General features: G+C 25.6%; 1 protein-coding gene across 3 annotated transcripts in view; it reads right to left on the minus strand.

The window, feature by feature from the left end:
- The window catches only part of LOC117182320 (RNA-binding protein 24-like), a 102,937-nt gene that overhangs the window by 65,079 nt on the left and 19,559 nt on the right, over positions 1-18,299 (minus strand). For all 3 annotated transcript variants that reach the window (XM_033375475.1, XM_033375477.1, XM_033375476.1), the window contains exon 3: positions 9,680-9,806. In XM_033375475.1, the coding sequence (XP_033231366.1) occupies positions 9,680-9,806 (127 nt within the window). The remainder of the gene's footprint in view (positions 1-9,679; positions 9,807-18,299) is intronic.

Below are 18,299 nucleotides of genomic sequence, written 5' to 3' on the forward strand. Positions count from 1 at the left end.
TTGGCCACTAATGGACCCAAGTGGGGAACCTTACCTAACGACTTCGTGAGGTTCTTCGCTTGGGGTGATTGCTAGAGAGATTGATCAGCAACCTGGGTCGGACCAGTGTTGCGGAACTAACGTGTTATTTACTTAAATAGCACGAGAATTCTGGATCAATCTGAAAAAATTTCTATCCCTTCCACACACTACCCCTTTACCCTACCGAGTGAGTCACACCTACCCCGAAAGGGAAATGGCTTAATGGTGTAATAATAATAATTATACCAAATTAAAAAAAGAGAGATGAATTTTATACAAAATAGTTGAATTTTTAACCCAAAAAGTCGATTTTTCAACTATACAATTCAATTAGAAAAATGGAACAAGAAATATGAATTCTCAACTAAAAACGTGATAGTTGATATTTCAAACAAAAAAGACGAATGTTCTGCAAAACATTTGAAATTTCAACCAAAAAAGTTAATTTTCAGCCAAATAGTTCAATTTCTTAGGGGGGGGGGGGAATAATTTTCTACAAAACGGTTTAATTATCGACGCAAAAATGTGAATTTGTAACTGAAAAACGAAGTTGCACAGAATTGTTAAATACCCAAACAAAGAGAATCTTCAACAAAGAAAGATATTTCAGTAAGGAAAGAAAACAAATTTCAAAACAAATTCTTGTTATCTTCAAGTCAAAAAGTCAAATATAAAAAAAGTTAAAGTTTCAATACGAAAATAATGTGTTTTTAACGAAATAATTTAATTTTCAACCAAAAAAGTTAACTTTAAACCTAAAATTTAATGTACAACTAAATTGTGAAATTGTAAGGCAAAAACATAAAACTTCCACACCAAAATTTATTTTTCATCACAAAAAGATGAATTTTCAACAAAAAAACGCTTTTTTAATAAAATAGTTACATTTTCAAACAAAAAGATGAATCTTTAACCAAGAAAAATTTTGTAGTCTATATGAAGAAAAAAATTCGGCAAATTTTTGTATTTTCAAGCAGAAAGTACAAATTTTCTATAAAATAGTTGAATTTCCAATGGAAAAAAAATATTTTTTTAAACAAAACAGTTGAATTAAATAAAAAATCAACTTCGAACCTAAAATTTGAATTTCTAACCAAACTTATATTTTAAGGCAAAAAGACGAAATTTCAACAAAATAGTGTGCATTCTTCGGCGCAAAAATGTTAATTTTCAACAACAAAAACGTTTTTTTATAGAAAATAGTTAAATTTCTAACCCAAGAGATGTATCTTCAACAAAGAATGATTTTTGAATGAATAAAGAAATAAATTTTAAGCAAATAGTAGAATGTTGAAGCAAAAAGAAGAATTTTCTCTAATATACTTGAATTTTTAGCCTAAGTATAAAGTTTCAACCAAACAATTGCATTTTTTTATCAAATTTGTTCATTTTCCATCAAATTAAATGAAAATTAAGCAAAAAAAAAAATAATTTTCTACAAAGTAGTTGAACCACGAAAAGACGAAATTTCTACAAAACAGTTTATTTGACACAAAAAATGTAAATGTTCATCAAAAAAAAATAACTTTGCAACAAATTAGTTACATTTCCAAACCAAGAAAAAAATCCAGCAAATTGTTGAATTTTCAAGCCAAAAAGATACATTTTGTACAAAAAATTCCAATTTTCTACTGAAAACAAATCAAATCAACCAAATAGTGGAATTTTGTATGTAATGAATTTTCAAGCCACAAAAAGTTAATTTCTTGCGAAACAGTTTAATTTTGAACCCAAAAAAACGAATTTTCAACCAAAAATTATATTATTTTGAGTTTTTTTAAATTTCTATCCCTTTAATTCCTTTTCAAATTTGAGTTTCATAAACTTTTTAAAAATATCAGTTCCTTAAAATTTGAATGAATAAAAATACAAAATTAAAATCAAAGAAATTTAAATGAGATTAAAATCAAATTTAAAATCCTATTCAACGTCCAATGATTGAGTCAAGGCTTAATGATAGAGTTAAAGAAAATTATAAAAAAAAAGTTTACAAAAAAGAAAGAAGAGGAAAAAAATGAGAAGGCAAAAATCGAGATACTTTTCCTTCTTTTTTTTATTTCTTTCGTCTTTTTTCTTTTTATTATTATCAAATCAGAATAAAAAAAATATTTGTAAAAAATAATTACAACGTTTCAGCACTCATAAAGCAACCTTACCAAGGCATACAATAATAATAACAAAATAAAATAAAATAGAAAATATTCGAGCAGGCAAGAACAGCAACGAAACCAAGATGCTCTCTTCCTGACACCCGAGAATTAAAAAAAAATCTGTCACTTTTTTATTTTTGTCAAAAAAAAAAACAAATTTCTTTCCTTTTTTTGGGGAAGTTTTTATTTTTTCTCAAATTTCAATAGGAATACTTTATGGTGGTTGTCCAAATTTGGTAGTGGAATTCTTGTTTTTATTTTCAGGAATTCTGGATATTAGTAGCTTTAATAAAAACAGCTTACTTTTAAGGTTTCGGTTATAACTTTGCTGAACAAAATTCTGAAAAATTTACTTTTGTAACTGAAAAAGGTGAGAAATGAAAAAAATGTTTGAGATAAGGAAAAAAAGAAGAATTAAGTAATTAGGGAGTAAGCTTTGAGATCCACTAGATCCTAGATATATCAAAATTAGTGGTAGGTTTAATTATATACAATTTGAAGATAAAATTAGACCAGTATATTTCTGTAATGTCCGCACCTTGAATTTTACGATACTATTTTACTTTATTGTCTCCTGAAAAATGGAAAATAAATACCTCTCTTTTCCTTACTAGGTCAAGCGACACTGAATGTTAGGTCAGGAAAGACAATAAACCTGATGGAAGCGATATCGACTTGGTGAAGAAGTGTCATTAGAAGAAAATTCAAACTTATGGCGACCTTATTAAAAAAATGTATTTCTAGGTCATGCGACAATTTGAAATTTCGAATCGATAACTGAAATCAATTGATTTACGCCAAATAAAACCTGGAGAAACATACTAAACGGTTTACAAAATATTAATAGACTGCAGACATTCAGGGTTTGATCGTAAACTTCTGATAACAGATCCAACGATAATCTAAACTCGACAATTTGAGGTTTATTACCCGAATATTTTGGCCTAATTTCAACAAAGTCAATATTGCTGAAATGATGAAATATTGCGTTTAATCTAAATCATCAAGTACCAGAGGTCTTTCTAAAATTGTAACAAAGCCTTTTTCATAACATTTTAATTAAATTTGAAAATTAATTAAGCTATTAATAAGCTATATTGATAAGCTATTAATTAATTAAAATTACAAAAAACCATCGATTTCAGTAATCTTAGAGTAAGTTTAGAAAAGTTGAAGGAAAATTAAAAAAAAATAGATCAGAATTATAAAAATTCAAGCAGAATTTACACACAAAAATCAAGTGAATTGAAACAATTCAAAAATATGAAGAAATTCATTGAATTCAGTAAGTTTGAGATGAGCTTAAAAAAATTTTAATCAAATTTGATAAAATGATAAAAATTCAAGGTGAGTTTAAAAGACTTCAATATGACTTACACAAAAATTAAAATAAGGAAAAATAAATTGAGTAGAATTCAGTGAACTCAGAAGTTTTGAGAGAATACGAAAAATTGAAGTGAATTGCAAAGAATTAAAAATAATGCAGGGGAAGGAAATAATACGAATTCAGGGTGAATTCCAAATGAATTAAAGTGAATTTCAAACAATGTTTAAAAATCTCTTCAAATCTTTGAAACTCTCGCGAAATGATATTTCCTGAAATCCTGGAAAATTTATTAAAATATCTTGAGAACTTTTATAATTCCCTTGAAATCATTGAATTCGTCGCAAATCTTATAAAATAATTTGGAATATTTTAAAGTTCATTTAAACTTTATAGATCCTAAAAACCGTTCGATATCCTTTCGAATTTCTACAAATTCCTTACAACCGAATGGATTTTTTTTTAATCCTAAAATATTTCAAATCTTTTGGTATCTTTTAAAATCCCTGGAAACTTTTTAAAGCAATTGAAAATTTCTTGGAATTTTTAAAAATGCCGTTAAATTTTTCATACCGATTGAAATCTCTTGAAATACGATGAAAGTTTTAAAAGTTTTTGAAAATTCCTTAGAATTTTGAAAAATACCCGAAACGTCATAGAATACTTAAAATCCCTTCTAATTGTTTTAAAATATCCTAATTTCTTAAAATCTATTAAATTGTGCTAAAATCTTTAAAATTCTTTCAAACAATTTTAAATCTTTTGAGAATTTCGTAGAATATTTAAAAATACCCAAAAATCTTAAAAATCCTTTGAAATCTTTTGAAAATTCTTGAAATATTTTTAATCTTTCGAAAATTCGTGGGAGTTTTTAAAAAACGCCCTATAATATTTTAAATAGATTAAGATATTTGAAATCCCTTGAAACTTTTGAAAGCTTTTAAATATTCCTTGAGATTTTTGAAAAATACCCTAAGCCTCTTAAAATCCTGTAAATTATTAATATAAATTATTAAATTTTTTTAATCTATTAAATTATGCTTACATTTTTCAAATACGTCGAATTTTGTTTAGAACTCCTTGGAATATTTAAAAATACCCTGAAATATTTTTTATTTTTTGAAATACCTTGAAGCATTTGAAAGCTTTTGAAAATTTCTTTGAATAATTTTAAATACCCCAAAACATTTCAAATCGATTGCAATTGTTTGAAATCACTTGGAACTTTACAAAACTCTTGAAAGTTTCTTGTAATTTAAAAAAATACTCTAAACTCCTAAAATCCTTAAAAGTCCCTTCAAATTATTTTAAAATATCCCAAAATATTTCCATTTATTTGAAATTTTCTGAAATACCTTGAAACTTCTAAAGCCTCTTGAAAATTCCTTGGAATTTTTGAAAATATCCTAAAATTTTTTTAAATATTTCTTCCAGAAAATACCTATAAAATACTTCGAGAGCTTTTAAAATTCCATAAAATCATTGAAATTCTTAGAAATCTTATAAAATAATTTTGGAAAGTTTAAAATCCTTTAAAATTCCTTGAAACTTTTTTAAGCTTTTGAAAAATTCTTGCAACTTTAAAAATAACCCACATAATTTCAAATCGACTGAAACTCCTTAAAATCTTTTAAGATTCTTAAAAATTCTTTGGAATTAAAAAAAATACCCTAAACTCCTTAAAATTCTTTGAAATCCCTTCAAATTACTTGGAATCGGTTAAATTTTTTTGAAATATTTGAATTTCTTTATAATATTTCTTCCAGAAATCCTGGATTTATTAAAAAAAAACCTAGAAAGCTTTTTAAAGATAATTAAAAATAATTTAAATCCTCAAAAATCTAATAAAATCACCTAGAGTATTTCACATCCTTTAAAACCCCTTTAAATTTTTTTCAGTTTTAAGAATCCCTCGTAATTAAAAAAAAAATATCCTGAAATATTCCAGGCACTTTATAAATGTTTGATATCCCTTTCAAAACTTTTAAGCTAATTTCAAATTTGTTGCAACTTTTAAAAATATCATAAAAAACTGAAAATATTTTGGAATCCTTTGAAATTTTTTAAATTCCACTGGAATATTTTTAAGCATCCGAAAACGTCATAGGTTCAATAAATTAAATTCCTTGAAAATGCCTTGGAATCTTTTCAAATCGCCTGAAATATTTTAAATCCTTTGAAATCCCTTAAAGCTTTTTAAAGCTCTTAAAAACTGCTTAGAACTTTTAAAAATACCTTAAAATCCTTTGGAATACCTTCAAATTGTTTAAATATCTTTCCTGGAATCTTTAAAAATACCCAGAAATCTTTCGAAATCTATTTGAATTTTTTAAAAATTCTTTAAAATTTGTTTTTAAAAAAACCTTAAAATCTTTTCAAATCCTTTAAAATTTATTTAAACTATTAAAATAAAATTCTTTGGAATTTTTTAAAATACTCTAAAATATTTCAAATAACTTCAATAAAATTCAGTGATAGGTTATAGACTTGAATTCAATGGTGGTTAACCCATTGATTAATCATTTGAAAATAAAAGTAACTTTTGCAATTTTTTATAAAATGCTCTGACTTTTCCGTGACCTGTAGCTACCTTTTTTATAGTTTCCAACTTTTCTAAATCTTTCAGAATTATTCTAAATTATTGTTTGTACGTCTCGCTTGTCAACATGGAACACTTTGCTTCCCCCATAGTATTTATCCTGAACACACACATAAGCCTAATGTCGCGTTTCTGCGATGTCTCCTAAAAAATTCATGGCAAATAATCGATTAGGTCTGCTGCAATGTAATTTCAGGGTTCCTTCGAGTGCGGTCGAATCAACCGGAAATCAGCCCATGAACAAACTCAAACTTTTCTACCAAAGAGTTGCCGTTACAGTAAGTATATAGATTCAGGGGATATATTATTAAAAACACACTAGCTTCAAACAGCTGCATATTTTTATATAAGTTTGTTGGTTTTTGAAATTACAGGTATTATTTTTGCCTCGAAACAGGTCATGGACAAAAATCGATAATTCCGTTTTCTCTTTTATTCTTAGGAAAACACGTCACCTCTTGTGACCAATGAAAATGGGAAAAGTAGAGGAAAATTGTTTCCACGAGTAAGGGAAAAATTTCCATCTATTGTCCCTATTCCTATATAAAAAATTGCAACATATTTAATATGTAGATCAATATCTGGGCTTTACTTTCTGGTGTAAAATGCTAACAGAAACAAAAATGGTCAAAAAAAATTATTAATCTTTTTTGAAAACTAATGATTTTTTAATGAAGCTTTAAATTTTCCGACAAAAAACACTAACACAATCTGAAATTATTATATCTTGTAAATTTGATTACTTTGACCCTCAAAGGACATACTGGGTGTAAATCACCCAGCGACTTATTTGCGCTTTAACAAAACGTACCAAATTCATGAAAATGGAACATATGGCGCCAGATTAACAAATGACATGAAAACATATTTTTCTACGTCATTTTCACAAAATTGTGATTTTTATCATTTTCATACGCAGTTTAAGATCAATAAACTAGTTTAATTACGCAAAGTACGGTGTTTCATTTTTCATTGAATTAAAGTTTTATTTTTCAGAATAAATACTTTTTTTGGAACAAACATTATAAGCCTAATTTTATTTTTGAAGCGCCGTATCTCGGAAGTATTCAGGTAAAATTTTAAGTGGAAATATCAAAAATTTAAAAAGTTATGAGTGTTAGAGTGAAAGAAGTCTTTTTTTAATTTTTTTTAACTACTTCAAATTTTAAAAACTGTTATAAAACCTTTTTCTCCTTAAACTAAATAGATTAAATATCATTAATTGATTTTCTTGTAAAAAACTATCCAATGCCGTCGGCACAGCACACGTTTAAATATAATTGGGTACTTAATACCCAGTATGCTCTTTATGTAGTTTTACAGAAGTGTGCAATTTAAGGATTAAATAGTCGCTACATTTTAATCTAATTATTTTTTATTTAAAAAATACCAATTTCAGGTGAAACAAACCAACATAACCTAAATTAGTCGAAAGACTTTAAGTATTCTTTGAAATAATTTTTTTTACAGAAAAAATTCCAAAAATAAATTAAACTAAAATAAAAAATTATTTTAATATAATTGATTAAACAGGTATTTAATTTAACCGAAAAAAGTTCAATATTTTAAGTCTTCTTTCAATTCTAATCATTTTTGTTAAAAATAAGCGATTTCCAGTGAAAAAATGTTAATATAACCAAAAATGTTCAAAAATTGCAAATCTTTTTCGAACTATAATTATTTTTGTTACAAAATAACATTTTTTTAAATTAAACGGTAACGTAGCATCAGAAGGGATTATTTTTAGCTTTACTTCTTAAAATTTTAAATATAAACATCTAAATAAAAAAAAAAAATTCAACATTACGATTTCGGTTTTTCATTGCTTGGAAGTTGCTTTATATTTGAAATTTAAATTTAGTCATGTTTTTTAAATATTCATAAGCAGTTAAATTATACACTTAAAAGTATCTAATAAATTATTTTAAATATTGGTCGCCTTTTATATTAGAATTTTTTCGCTGAAAATGAGTATTAAAAAAAAAATTTAATATAAAATCATAAAGTTTCAAAGAAGGCTTAATTTTTTGTTTTAATTCAGGGTTCCGTAGCTGTTTCAGAGGAAATGGATATTTTTAATAAGAAATTATTGGACTTCAAGCTTGAAAAATTTCTCACCAATTGACATTTTTGGGTATTGTTAGCGCCTTTTTAAATAAAAAACACTAGACTTTTATATATTTTAAAAATTTTAGGTTATGATAGCGTTATACGCCTAAAATTGGTATTTTACAATAAAAATGATCATGATTTGAAAAAGATTTTTAGTCCGAAGTTGACATATTTAATTTAAAAAATATATATATACTTCGAATAATATACACAAACTTGAACAATTTTAGGTTATCTTAGCGTTTTACACCAAAAATTTATATTGTAAATCAAAAACCATTAAATTTCGAAGAATATTTACAATCCTGAACAACTTTCTGTAATGTTAGTATTTTTCTTCTTAGATTATTAGTATTTTTATTAAAAAATTAATTAATTAAAAAAATATATTTACCATTTATCGACATTTTTAGGTTAGGTTGGGAGGGTTTAACCTGAAATTTTTATCTTTAAACAGCGAAACATTAGATTAAAATCCATCTAGTTTCGCTTAAAATAATACAACTTACAAGCTGAAACAATTTCGATCTTTTTCGTTTCTTTTGAAGAAAATTTACATTTTTATTTAAAAAATCATTAGATATCTAAGAATATTTACAATTAATTAAAAAAATTAGGTTATTTCTGAGTATTTGACTGGAAATATCGATATAGATTCAAAAGAAAATTGAGAATTTTTTAAACAATTTAAGGTTATGTTAACTTTTTTTTCGTCGGGAATCTGTTATTTTCAACCATTTTTTGTTTTATTGGTATTCCATAGTGGAAATTGGTACTTTGAATAAAAAATCATTATATTTTAAAGTAGATAAGACATTTTTCAACAACTTTAGGTTATGTTAGTGTTTTTTGTCAGAAATCGGCATTTTTTAACAAAAATGCAACAGTTTCATTCTTTATATAAATAATGAATCTTCATGAATACAAAAAAATCATTGCTTGTTTGTTTTGTTACTGCACATAATAGACACTATGAAATAAAATAAAAAAACCGTATAAATATTAATGTTATATTTTAATTTTAAAATGGCCAGAGACAAAAAAAATCTTGCTCGTAGCGCGCGTGTTTTTTTCTATTATATTTATAACTCGCTTTCAAGTCAATATTTAACAAATAAAAATTAGGTCTTTTAAAACTTAAATTAAACCTGAAAAAGATCTCAAAAACAAAAATAGAAAAAAACTGTACATTTTTTGAATTTGTAGCTTTCTGGCTGGGAGGCCTTGATTCGCCTAAATAAGAATAATACAAATCCAGATAATCCGAAATTTCAAACAATTTCGAGAATTTAAAGTCACAACAAATGTTCTCTAGATTTGTTTAGAAAAAACGCGTTTTTATTGATAAAATAATTAATTGTTCAGATTTAAATCAACTGAAAGTTTACTTCAGGTTTTTTACGAATTTTATGATACGTACAAACAAATTTAGAATTAAGATTTTTATTAGTAATTTTGGAAAAAAAAACTTACTCGCTTGCAGATTTCCTCTGGGTTTCGCACCAAGTATCGCCAAATTAACATTTGCTTTACGACCATCGATTATGGGGTTGGGGTCTTTACATGCTCTCTCGGCCGCTGGTCTGTCACCCATGATTACCTGGGACAGAAGAATAAATCGAATCCTAAAATTAAGTCGTTTCATAGAAAAAAGAAAATTATTTCATTGTAAAGTAAAAAATGCACTAATAATTGAAGATTTTTTTAAGTCAATCACAACTATAAGGTAAACTGTCCACTACTGGGACAGTTAGCAAAAGCTAACCCACATAAACACAATTTTAAGATGGGGAATTGGAATTTTTGGTATAAAAACCGTTATAATAAGTGACTAAGACATCATTTAATCGATTAGAACAAAAAATACATTAGTAACTTTATAGTAAATTAATATAAATGGATATTTTAAAGCGAGTGAGTCACACCTACCCCGAAAGGGAAATGACTTAATGGTGTAATAATAATAATAATAATAATAATAATAATAATAATAATAATAATCAACTATCCAATTATAAGGTAAACTGTCCACTACTGGGACAGTTAGCAAAAGCTAACCCACATAAACACAATTTTAAGATGGGGAATTGGAATTTTTTGTACAAAAACCGTTATAATAAGTGGATAAGACATTATTTAATCAATTAGAAATTAGAACAAAAAATATATTAGTAATTTTTTATCCAATGGGGTCCATCAAAATTAAATGGCACAATTTATAATCTGACCTCAAATTTTGCCAACTGATTGGGTAAGTAATTTAATAATAACTCATAAATTTATTTTATTAATAAAAATAGTAAGTATGCATTAAAATTTAATATTATAGGCTAATATTATCGATTAGAATTCATCTTAATATGAAGTTAACACATACATTGAAAAATGTATTGAAACAATTTGAATTATTTTTTGATTCAAAATTTTATAATTTGGTTGAAAATTTCATTGACTGAAAAATCTGTTTTGATTTATACTTCAACTATTTTGTTGAAAGTTCGTCTTTTTGGTTAAAAAATATGTCTTTTTAATTATAAATTACATATTTCTTTGAGAAAAATTCAACTGTTTTGTTAAAAATAATATTATTTAGGTAGAAAATTCATAAATTTGGTTAAAATATTTTTCTTTTTTTTTTTAAATCTAATTTATTTAAAAAATCATGTCATGTTTAATTTATAATAAAATCATTTTTCGTTTGAAACATCAACTATTATATTTTTTGATAAGAATTAATCTTTCTTGGTGAGAAAATTAGTCTTTTTATTTAAAAATTCAAGAATTTGTTAGAAAATTGAAGTATTAGGTTGAAAAACAAAGTTAAATTCTGATAAAAATATAATAGTTAATATTTTAACCAAAAAAGTTTTTAATTGAATATTGAAAGCAGACGAATTAATTTAAAAAAAAAAGAATTTCCAATCAAACTGCTGAAGCCCCAACCTAAACCGATTAATTTTCAACCACAGTTGCATTTTTGCTCAAGAAAGATGAAATTTATAATTAAGAACATACGTTTTCGAACCAAAAAGACGAATTTTCAAGAAAATAGTTCAAATGTTTAAAGTAAAAAAGATGAGTTTTCTTCAAAACAGTTATATTTTTTAATTGAAAATATAAATTTTCGACAGAAAAGTTAATTTACTTAATTTATCTTATAAAGTAAATCGATAATATTAATCTTATTAATATTACATATAAATCTATAATATTGAATTTTAATGCATACTTACTAATTTTTGTTGAAAAATAAAATTTATGAAATACTATATTACATTACTTACCTAAGCAGTTGAGAAACTTTGAGGTTAGAATTGGAGGTTTCAATAAACTACTTTGAACAACTTTTTTAGAATAAATAATCAATTAAATGACAAGGTTGTGGCTTATAAACAATATTTTTAATATATCACTAAAATAATACTGCTACATTTAATTAAAAACACGGCGAAAGTGACCTCAGTAATGGAAACGCAATTTCGCAACTCACGTTCAAGTGTCCGAAACTGGGACATTAAAATATTCATAAGTTATTGAATAAAATCGTTAATAAAGTTATGAATTTTTATTCTTAAACGTATTAAAAATGTGCAAAAACATTACTTTTTCTTTTGGAGTAGGAATTTTCAATAATACAATGCTGTAAAAGTTATGTGAAAAGTTTTGAAATACAAAAAAAAATGGCAAATTTTGTAGCAGTTCATTCACACATTTTTAGGAATATTTTTGATTATTTTTTTACTAAATGCATAACTTGTCAGGACAAAAATAAATAGTGGTAACAAATTTAAAAGAACTTCAAAAATAATAGAACATTTTTACTTTTATAATTTATGTTGAAATAGAAAAGATACGATACAAAAGATTATGATATTTATTATTGTCCCAGTATTGCACATATTTTTTACGTTGTCTCAGTAATGGTCGGTTTACCTTAGTACTCCTGCTGAAAAAGTTTCATAGTTTTTTTGTTTTTTTTTTTTAAATTTTTTTCCATCAGTCTTCTGTATCCGCAAGGTTAAATCGGGAAATCTTATACTTTTCCGCCAGAATTTTATCAAATCCTATTTTCCAGAACATGGAAGTATTATACCGAATTCTATTCCTCGAAAAATCTTATAATTTCTTGCCAAAATATTTTTTCTAAAAGTCTATTAAATAATGTACGATTTCTCGACGGATAGAATTTGAAAGAAATGTTAAGAAATTTTGGAAAATAGAATATAACACAAATTCTTCGAATAAGATTTGATAGAGGTTTAATCAGAATCTCTTTGTAGTAAAGTATTCGATTTTTTTATCGATAGAATTTTTTGTTTAATTTCCAAAAATTACCGAAGTAGCGTCAGGGTGGAGATTCGGCGGATGATTCCAAATTCCCGGTTATTTACCGATTTATCCCGGTCAAAGTTTTCAATTTTCCCAGTCAATTAAAAGTAAAATATCCATATTTGCTGCAAAGCTCAAACATTTATTTTAATTTTCCACTGAAAAAAATATCAATTTTTAATGAAAATGGAAAAGTTAAACTTTCAATTCGAAAATTAGTTAGAAAAGTGTTGAATTTTAAGCCAAAAAAATACATTTTCAGCTAAAATTATGAATATTTAGCTGAAATACTGAAATTTTCAAACAAGAATAATTTTCAAACATAAGTATTAATTTTCTACCAAAAAATACAATAAACAAAAAAAACTTAATTTTTTAACGAAATAGTTGAATTTTCAAAGGAGACAAATTCTCAACCAAATACATCAATTTTGAGCTAAAAAAATCAACTTTCAACCGAAAATCGAATAGTACATTTTTAGTTGATAAAATTAATTTTTAAACTAACTCATGGATTTTCAATCCCAATAATGAACCCTTAACTGAAATAGTTTAATTTTAAATAAAAAAAAACATAAGTTTTCAACAAAAACAATGAAATCTTCAACTGAAGTAGTTGCATTTTCAAACTAAACAAAATGTAATTTTTAGGTACTGAAAAAAAAGATAAATTGTCACACAAAACTTAAATAATTAAATTTTGAGTTAACAAAATTAATGTTCAACCAAACAGACGAATCGTTAACTAAGAATATGAAATATTCAATTAGGACGATAAATATTAAAATAAAATAATTGAAATTTAGACCAAAAATATGAATTTTCAACTAAGAAGATTAATTGCTGCCAAAAAAGACTAATTTTGAATCGAAAAAAAATAATTTTTTAACCATAAATGAAACAAATTTTCAAAAAAATAGTTTAATTTTCAGAAAAAATTCATTCTCATCCAAAGAAAAAAATTTTTTTTGATCAAATAGCTCATTTTTCAACCCAAAAAATGAATTTTCAATTAAGACTATAAATCTTTTTAGAAATTTACAAAAGAGTTAAACTGGAATTTTCTAACGACAAGAAGAATTTTTAGATAAGAAGATTAAGTTTCGAAGAAAAAGATAGTTTTCTATTTAAAAAATAATAATTTTTACTCAAATTGTTGAATTTTGAACAAGAAAAATCAAATTTAAACTAAAAATGGAACAGTTCAATTTTCATTTGAAAAGGAGGAATTTTTAACCATAAGCATTAATTTTCTATTAAAAAGACTAATTTTCCACAAAGTACATAAATTTGTAATCAAACAGTTGAATTTTAAGTAAAAAATGTCAGCTTTCAGCCAAAAAGTTGAAGTTTCAGTGAAATAATATAAATTTTTAATTAAAGATCGAACAGAAATCTATTTTCTGACGAAAAAATTGTTTATGCTAAAAAAGAATGAAAAAGATTTACAATTAATAAACAGATTTCCAAACTACCTTACACTGAAAAAATGGTTAGTAGATCGAACTATTTAGTTAATACTGCCATTTTATTAGTTGAAACCGCTATTTTATTAGTTCGTTCAACCATTCCATTAGTTAAAGTGACTATTCAGTTAGAACCCTAAACTAATTAAATAGTTGTCCCAACTAACAAAATAGCAGTACCATTTTTCACAAACAGAATTGTTGGCCCAACTATGAATCTTTTCAGTGTACTTTTTGGCTCATTAGAGACAAGAATAACAGAAAAAGGGGGAGAAAATAAATTATCAACCTAAAATAAAATAGTTCAATTTTCTGTTAAAAATCTAATTATTCCCAACAAAAACTGATTTTAAGCAAATAAGTGACATTTCCTACTGTAATAGTTAAATTTATAGATAACAAAATTTATTTTCAACAAAGTAGTTGCATTTTCAACTAGAAACAAGTTTTTAATTAAATTATAAATCTGCAATAAAATATTAATTTTTAATAAATGTGTTTTACTTTTAACCATGTACATGAATTTTTAAATCGGTAAATAAATCCATGACTTTAAAAAACACTTGCTATTCTACGACTGTAGATAAAGTAGAAATCGCTTTTCTAAATTGACAAAAATTATTAAAATAATAAAAATAACAATTTTACTGCGATCAGAAATAAATTCCCGAGTTTTAAATTAAATTCTCGGCTTTTCTCAGTCAATAAAATTACCGATGGATATAATTAGATAGAAATATAATTGATTCCGAAACACAGGATTTAATACAAGTCTAGTACCGAGAAGAATCGAATTTTAATGAAAATATGGTTACAGAAAAGTATCAGATTTCTTTATGGAGAGTGTTTGACAAAAATTTCCGAAATTTTTGAAGATGTGATTTAATGCAATTTCTGTTTCGGTAGAATTTTATAGACGTTTCATGAGAAACTGGTGACAGAAAAGTATAAAATGGTTGGTTAGAATTTAAATTTCCAAAAATTTTGACGATAGGATATGATACAATTTTTTTTAAACAAGATGTCTCAAGTTGAATAAGAATCCCTTAATAGAAAAGTATAAAATTTCTCGACGGAACAAAACGTGATAAATCCATTTTTTTATTGTGATCCTGTTTATTTTGGAATATCATCAAATCCATTATAAAAATTTGAACAAAAACGTCTGAAATTATTCATTTATTTTTTAAAATAAAATAACGTTTTTACATAATATTAAGTAATAACCATTTCATTTGTTATAAACCCAATTAATATAGCTGCTGAACATAATTTGAATATTGCGTGATCGCAAAATATTGGATTAGCTGTTTCCAATTTCTCATGCCGTAGTTGTGCACTTATTAATTAATACAACTTTTATTAGTTGTTAAATATTCTATCACTCGATGAAAAAAATTGCATAATATAAATATTTGACCATAATTGAAACAATATTAAATTAAAACATTATAAACAATTTTATACCTTTTATCAATTAAATTCTTCACAAAAGATCAATTCCTCTAATAGCGCGTATGTTTTTATTTCTGACTAAACCTTTTTAGTCATTCTATTTGTAAGTAAACTTTGACAAGAATAAAGAATAAAAGTTTGATAAAAATCTTGAAACAATATGCATATGTTACACATACACAAATAATTCCAAGATTCTAAAAACTGGTACGTGTTTTCTGTGATAAAAAACAGGTACCAAGTGTCTACTATCGCTATCAGAAAGCCGTGAAAACGTGTTTTTCACAATATATCTGTCTCAAGTTTTAAGTATTCCGTGAGAGCCAGTAATGTTTATGATTATTAGTTTTCATGCGTTATCATTCAGAAACGTCCTAACACATATTCGCGAGGATAATAATAATTTCTTATAAATAATTATAAAGATGCGTAAGGACACAATGAAATACATTTCATCTTATAATTTCTGGCATTTTCAAACAGACACGTTTCATAAGCCAAATATTTTTCTTTATATATGTAAATAAGTTATATGAACCAAAAGTCATAAAATCAGTCACGACTTCAAAATGAACAGATAACAGAAAAACAACATCAAGAGAAGTGAAACATAAAGTTTTTTTATTATCAATTCCCGACATGAGTGCATTCGGGCACAAACCTTTTAGAATCAAAGGTGAACGGACCGACAACTGTAATTTTGTGATTTTGAACTCTCTTTTGTTAAAGCTCTTTTGGCTTTAACCAACACATTCTCATCACGTATCTCGTGCTTCGCAACTCGATTTTGTCCAACCTGTTAACTTTTCTACATTATACACAAAACTTTTATATCAATTATAATACATTTTTTATGTAACTCTGCCAGAGATTGCTTATTAAAAATTTGCAAAATAAAAATCAAATTGTATTTATCATGATTATTTTTGTATTTGTTTCTTATTTTGCTTTAAATTGTATTCTAAGCTGCTCTCAAACATCATTTCAATAAATGTATATCATTACAATTTATAATATGCATAAAAATTGCATCATACTAATTCTAATTTCCTTGTTTTTATAATTTTTCTATTTTTAATGTTGTTTTTTACGATTAAATAAAAACTACTGCGCATCTGCATAGGGTCTAATACAGGAACCTATATAGGGTCCTATATAAGAGTGCATGTCCTCTTTCGTCTTTTCTGTGCTTCTTCCAAAAATTTAATTTTTTAATTTTTATTTTTATGTTTTACGATTAAGGGCATGTGATACTTACAGTTTCCCCGGCTTTTCTTCCACAAAAATGAAAATTTTTTAAAACTGAATTCGGAGATGCTATAAAATATCATAACGGACGTCCCCGCACTCTTTTTTGAGGGATAATAACAAAAAAAATTTATTGTGCAAAATACATATTTTATGCATATTTATCTGCCTTTCCGATAATCTGGAAATTAATTTTGAAATAAAGTTTTTTGATTAGCTGCAAACAAGGTTCGTTACTATGTTTATTTGTAAGTCCAAAGTTTTCGGCCAAAAATATTGTGTAGTTTGAAAGTCATGCTCGGGTGAATTGTAACACACATAACCTCGAAATATGCACGCACGTTGTTAGCAATATCAAAAATTTTTTGATAAAAAAACACAAAAAAAAGTGTGTGGGGACGTCCGTTAGCATGTTCGCTATCATTTCCCAAAATTTTAAGACAAAATATTTATTATTCTAGAAAAAAAACCGGGGGAATCTAAAACTGATAAAATTGACAATTTTTTGAGTATCACATGCCCTTAAAAGAAAATCTACTCGTCCTATCGAAAAATACTTAATAATGAATTTATAGTTTTTTTTAGGCGAACAACTTTTTTCTGGTAATTTAAGTTCATTCCTTTTGTCGTTTTTACCAAAAAAATTTAATATTTTTATTTAGAATGTTATTTTTTAAGACTAACGCAAAAACTAACTGTCCTATCAAAAATTATAGCTCTTTTTTGGATAAACACGTTTTGTCCCATTTTTTCTCGTAGCTTATATTGAAAAGTGATTCATTCTTAATTTGTAGTTCTTTCTAGGTTGCGCAATTTGAGCTTTTTCATTTTTTTCGTCTCTTTCATAGTTTGACCAAAAAATGGAATTTTTCGATTTTTCATTATTTTTGGTACGATCAAATTTGGAGTGTTCAACTTCTGGACCAAATTAAAAAAGTTGTTATCATAGTCCTGTAGGTCTTTCAAAAAGCAAAGTTTTTCTTCTCTGGACTTTTTATCATATCATGCATTTTTTGGCTTAAAATGTTCATTTTAGTTTGTTTTTCCGATTTTGAAAATGCTCTAACTCTGAAAATTTTCTTTTTATAGAAAAAAGTCATGGGGATAAATTGTTTGAGTTTCTGAGTACAATGAACATACGTACATAGAATTTTTAAATCTTGAAAAAATGTGGTTTCAAACATTTTTTGTACGATCAAATTTTGAATTTTCAACCTTTTGACCATTTCATTTCATTTTTTTTTCTGGATTTTGAAAATGCTATAACTCTAGTAATTTTTGTTTTTCAAAAAAAAAAAAAAAATTAGGATAAATTGTTAGATATTTTGAATTGTATGAATAACCGTACAGAGAATTTTTGAATTTTTAAAAAAGTGGTCTTAAAAATATTCAAAATGTCCCCACTTTTTTAATTTTTATCCAAAATGGCTGGCTAACGAACGTGGCCTTTAGTTTCGGACACTAAACGAGTGTACCAAAGGGCAATCTAATAGATTAATTTTTTCAAAAGTTATCGTGTTCACAGACAGACACATTCATAAAAACCTGTTTTTCGGGTTCAGGGGGTCTTAAAACGTGGACATTTGACAAAAACT

This window comes from Belonocnema kinseyi, chromosome 10 (assembly GCF_010883055.1).
Source record: "Belonocnema kinseyi isolate 2016_QV_RU_SX_M_011 chromosome 10, B_treatae_v1, whole genome shotgun sequence".
Classification (NCBI taxonomy): domain Eukaryota; kingdom Metazoa; phylum Arthropoda; class Insecta; order Hymenoptera; family Cynipidae; genus Belonocnema; species Belonocnema kinseyi.